Source organism: Phalaenopsis equestris, unplaced genomic scaffold (assembly GCF_001263595.1).
Source record: "Phalaenopsis equestris unplaced genomic scaffold, ASM126359v1 Scaffold000002, whole genome shotgun sequence".
NCBI lineage: Eukaryota > Viridiplantae > Streptophyta > Magnoliopsida > Asparagales > Orchidaceae > Phalaenopsis > Phalaenopsis equestris.
In genome coordinates this window covers 18628824-18634322 of record NW_018164444.1, presented here as the reverse complement: position 1 = coordinate 18634322, position 5499 = coordinate 18628824, and the positions used below count along the sequence as shown (strand labels likewise).

Below are 5499 nucleotides of genomic sequence, written 5' to 3'. Positions count from 1 at the left end.
ATATATATATATATTATTCTTCTTAATTTGGAGACCGACAGAAGCAATTCAGGAGGCTATTTGGCCAAAGGGCATGTCTGATGAACTTGACATACATCTGAAGGTTATGTTGTATTCTGTGATAACTAAAGCGCAATTCACTTGACCAAGAACCAGGTCTTTCATGAGAGGTCCAAGCATTAGATGTGAAGCTTTATGTTGTGAGGGATGTTGTTGCTAAGGGTTTGGTAGTAGTGGGATAGATACCCACTGAAGAGAATCCAACCGATATGCTCACTAAGGTGCTACCTATATCTAAGTTTATGTACTGTATAGACTTAGTGAACTCAACCAAGAATTAAAGGCCATTTGGGGGCAATGTGGAGGGAATTCCTTTTATTGAGATTTGTAATTAAGAGTCAAGGTAGAGAATCTTTATGATGACTCTCAATTACGTGAACTAAGACGACGCCGCAATTTATAAGGAGGTTTTCTATAGCTAATGGGTACAACGGTCATTTGGCTATGACAAGTGTTTAACCGGCCATATTGTATGAGTCATTGCTTATATATATGTAAGGATGTATATGAGTTGAGAGAGTTAACGAGAAAGAAAAATTCTGAGAGCAATGCGAGGAACCAAGAAAGCTTGTATCGAGATCAAGATCAATAGAGAGCTAGAGGAGTTGGTTCGTCCTTGAAATTGTGCGGTGCAATCTTTAAGATTATCTCAGTGAATTATTTATTGATTCCCTCCAGTGGATGTTGGTCTTATGAACCAAACCACGTAAGTTGTCAGTGTTCTTATTTTCATTTTCTTTGCAGTTTTCTTTTTCCAGTTTTTGCCGTCCTGCGGTTCTCTTGGCAATATATTCTGCTACATATACTTATAGTTTAAGTTGGCGAAAGAAATCCAATAAGCTCAAGGTCATTTCCTTCTTATTGTTTATTTAATTTATTTATATAATATTAGCACATGATTGCTTAATTATCAATACATTAATGTGCTCAAACATTAAAAAAATATCATGTGATGAATGAGATTGTTGTTAGATGTTTTAAGGATGCGATAGAAACAATAAAACCGTTACTCCAAAAACATATAAACAAACCATCATTTCCTGCACTTGTTAGTCAAAAAAGAAAACCCCAAATTCAATATGAAACTAAAGAGAGTTTGTGGAATCCAATTGCTAACCTTTGTCTTTGATCTATTTATTAATGCATGGTCGTCATCACTGGCTTACTGCAACTTGATCAACAATGTTGGATCTTTGTTGTCTAAACACTATTGTTGGACCGCCACGGTGTGATCTCTACAAACAGATAAATGTCACCGGAAAACCGTTAAATTTGCATGCAACCATCTGAACAAGACTCATCCCTAAACGCCTCACTAACTTTTCAACCACTGCAACAAAGATCAAGCCAATAATCCTTAATCATTTATTCTTCCATTCTTAAATTTGTGGGACGGCCAAATCTTTGTAACATCATTTCACTTGATGATGTCATTTCAACTGATCATACTTCTCATGATTTTTTTTCCTATTTGTGTCTCATAAGGTCATTTTATATCGTTGCATTGGCAATATTTTGTGCATAGTTAAGATGGAATCCCACTCTATTATGCTAAAATCTTGTACTAACATGATTATATTTTATACCATAATATGAACTATTATTTTCAAACCAATAAAAATAAGAGTTTTTTACATGCATGTAATACAACTATTCTGCATTTACATATCCAACACCTAACCTTAATATTCACTGTACATTAAGATGTGCAAGCACGGATCCTAAGGAGATCCAATGGTCTAGAAGAAAGGAAGTACAAGAAAGAATGACACACTGATAGGAGACCAAGCGACCCACTTATCTGATTGAATGCAACCATCTGAGCCAATGGACAACGGTTGGCCGAGCTAGGAGAATGACAAAAAGAATGATCCAAGTCAGAACCAATCAGACAAAAGCAAAATGAAATAAACACCTATGCCAAGCATTACAAGAAAGTTGAGCGAAGACACTGCCATATTTTTTGGTAGTTCAAACTCAAGGAAAGAGTACTCTAGTTTCTCAATATCACAAATTGTCCTACGGATGCCTTCGATGTTCCTCATCAGGAACAAAGAGCTAGTAATATGATAGAGCCTCACAATCATCCATACGTGATAGGACACCATCGTCAAAGAATGTGTTATCTATTGGGTTACAATGATTCACTTTCTGTTGACAACATAGTTTTGTCCTGTTGATAGGAGCGCCTCAGGGATCGAGGGTCGATAACCATAGTAGATCAAGCGATCGACAAGGCCTAGCCGATCGAGTCAGTCCTGCCAATTGATATTATAGTACACAAATTACATAGACTGTTCAATCGTAAAATAGAAAAGCCAGAACCATCTAACTAATGAACTTAGAATTTTTACTTAAGAACTTCAATATGGCCTTACTAAAGCATGTCAATCATGAAATTACCAACATAAAAAGTCTTTCACTTATGTTAAAAATTTTCATAAGTTAGCCACCTTTTTTTTACACGATCGATTTATTAAAAATTCTCTCTTCAGCATAAACTCAAATTACAAAATTTTTAGTATATCGGTTCCTAATATGATTAAAGCCTAAATCCAAATTAAACTCTTCATCATACCTTCAACCAAAGTTAATTTTTTTCTTTGAATATTACTTGAATTCTTTAACCAAAGTATGTATATATGTATGCATGTAAGTTTTATATTACTTTCTTTATTATGTATTTATGAATATTATTTCCAATTTTGTAATCATCTTTCTTATTTTATCATTTCTAACTTCTATCTATACATTCAATTAATTAATATGTACTTAATGCCACTAATCATAAATGACCAGTGTTAGTTGAATCTTATCCCGCTCTATTTATTATAATTTGGCTAACACATTCCCTTTGGGGCAGTGGTGTGGCGCCACACCGCAATTTTGCCCATTCAGGTAAACTACGTTATAACATTTTCTTCAAAAAGCTACTGCTAAAATCAGCATTTTCCACCGCTCCTGACTAGATATGATGAAAACATTCTAACTTCAGTATGATTTTTTCAAAAAAAAAAAAAAAAATTGTGGTAGCCGCCGCAACTTTTTGCAACATCAGATTATTTTTCAAGAGCTTCACAACAAGCTGCAACTGCCCTAAATAGACTCTCAAACTTCATTTCTATTACAAGATTTTTAATTAAACACTAAACATCATACATCCATTTGGGCATTTTTATAAATAATTTTTTTCCATATAAATTAAATATATAATATCATATATCATATACATACCGTATACATTACTCATCTTATAATTTTAAAATTAATTTTAAATTTTGAGTTGGCCACCAGAAAATATTCCTTCGGTCATTACTCATAGCTTAAGATCACTAAAAAGCTATATAAAGCGGGATTTGATGTTTGATTTTTAATTATTATTTTTTAAAAATAAGTATTAATTAAATTACGAATTAAAAACACACATCAGCAAGATTATCAAGCTGGTATTTACCCGATAAACCTAAAAAAAATTAAGAATATTCTAATTAAAATTTAGTGATAATAAATTTAAATTTTCAATTTCTTTTAATTATATAATTAATAATTAAATAAATATTCATATGATACATTTAGGGGTGTAAACAAATCGAGTCGAGCTTGACCCACCACCGCCTTGAGCTTGTGCTTCATTAATTTTATCAAGTTCAAGCTTAACTCTACAAATTTGACTCACCTCACAGAGTAATTATTCCGTACGGAGCTGCATGCGGTGTCCGATCTCCACATTCGATCAACGCAATCAAAATTTTTTTTTAAAAAAAATTGAAAGTGAGGTCCACCGAAATACATTTTTGCGGTGATCGACGATGGAGATCAGACATCGCATGGATCTCTGCATGCAATGTCCGTATGGAATAATTGTTCCACCTCACGAGTAGAATTACTTTTTATAAAAAAAGAATAAATAATATTAATTTAAATTATTGTTAAAATAAAATTATAAATTTGAAAGAAATAAATAGACATCATTTAATATAAAATATAAAATATAAAATATAATTTTTAAATATTTTTAATATTTTAAAAATAAAGTCTTTAAATTTATATTTTAAGTATATTTTATTGAAAAATTTATAGACATAACACCAAATTTATGCATTTAACTATGTCATATCGAAACATTCATTTCTACAAAAATAACACACAATTCTTTCAATCTGATAAAAAAATAGCACTAATCATGCTTTTCAACCGAGAAATCCACATTTTCATATAAAAATAAAAGCTTTAGCATGAGAAATGTAAATACACAAGAATTGGTTGCTACTTAAGTTTCACATTTTATATCAATAATTTTTAACCGGGCTGGCTCACATGCTAACAAGTCGAATCAGATGTAGCTTGAACTCGAGTTTTAACTCATCGAGCTCAATTCACGAGTTACACATCGAGCAGAGCTCGATCAGGCTCACTGGTTGGGCTGACTTAATTACAACCCTTTTCCATTTAATTTAAAATAATTATAAAAAAATTAGTTTATAATAAGTTAATTACTTGTATGATACCTGGAACCAAATTATCCTCTGCTTTAAAAGGGCAACTGCATCGTGCAGGACCCGATAGCACCGCCGGCTACCATTTAGGGTTTCGGCTTGAGAGAGGGATTCAATTCGTGAAAGCGAGCTTGGAAGAAAGTTAAGATGTTTCTGGGAGGGCTTCCTCGTCGGCCGGACAAGGCGACGGCATACAAACAGCTTAAAAGGCATCTTACTATCATGGGGGTATGGGTTGCGGTTATCCGCGTCACTCCCATCGTTCTCCATTACCTCACCAAGGAGAAGGAAGAGCTTAAGCTAGAACTCTAGCTAGTTAGGTTTGTCCTAACGATTGAGGTTTTTTTGTCAGATTTGTGTAATAACTTGATTAAATTTACACTATCATGCCTTTAGGATGCTAGGGTTTTGCGATGTGAACTTATTTATGGATTTTATGGTTTTTTTTTTTTTATATCTGTAATGATGTCTGCAGATGCTTCGTTGTGCTGAATTCATTCTTTCTGCGTTATTTTGTTCCTGCTATTTGCTGTTGCGTTGAGTTGCCATTGTGTAAACTACTGATTATTCTGGTTCTTTGGTTTTTCTTGTTATGTAATTTCCTGCATTTGCCTACTTCTTGATATGAATCAATTTTAAGTTCAATAGCATTGAAAAAAAACACCAGCTTTGGGTCATGAAATTAATATTCCGTTCTTTCCTCGCACCAAATTTGGAAAGAACAGGTCTTTTCTTTTAATCTCTGTTTCACTCTCATTTTAATTGCTTCACTTGACCTCCCGTTGAAACAAATAAGTTTGACCTTTTTAAGAATAACAAGAAGATGATGGGAGAAGCAAACTAAACTACTCAACGGGTGTTTAGTTTCCTAATGCATTCGGATTTGGCTTAATATATGTCAGATTACTGATTTGTCATCTTCTTAAATCAGATTTGGGCTCTC

General features: G+C 33.2%; 1 protein-coding gene across 1 annotated transcript; it reads left to right on the top strand.

The window, feature by feature from the left end:
* Positions 1–4582: 4582 nt before the first annotated feature.
* On the top strand, positions 4583–4987 carry LOC110039390 (mitochondrial import receptor subunit TOM6 homolog). Its single transcript, XM_020744429.1, has one exon. The coding sequence runs from the start codon at positions 4704–4706 to the stop codon at positions 4866–4868; it is 165 nt and encodes a 54-aa protein (XP_020600088.1). The 5' UTR covers positions 4583–4703; the 3' UTR covers positions 4869–4987.
* Positions 4988–5499: the final 512 nt, after the last annotated feature.

Bases quoted from the DNA above. Each gene is read 5' to 3' on its own strand.
- LOC110039390 (XM_020744429.1), top strand. From the start codon at position 4,704: ATGTTTCTGGGAGGGCTTCCTCGTCGGCCGGACAAGGCGACGGCATAC.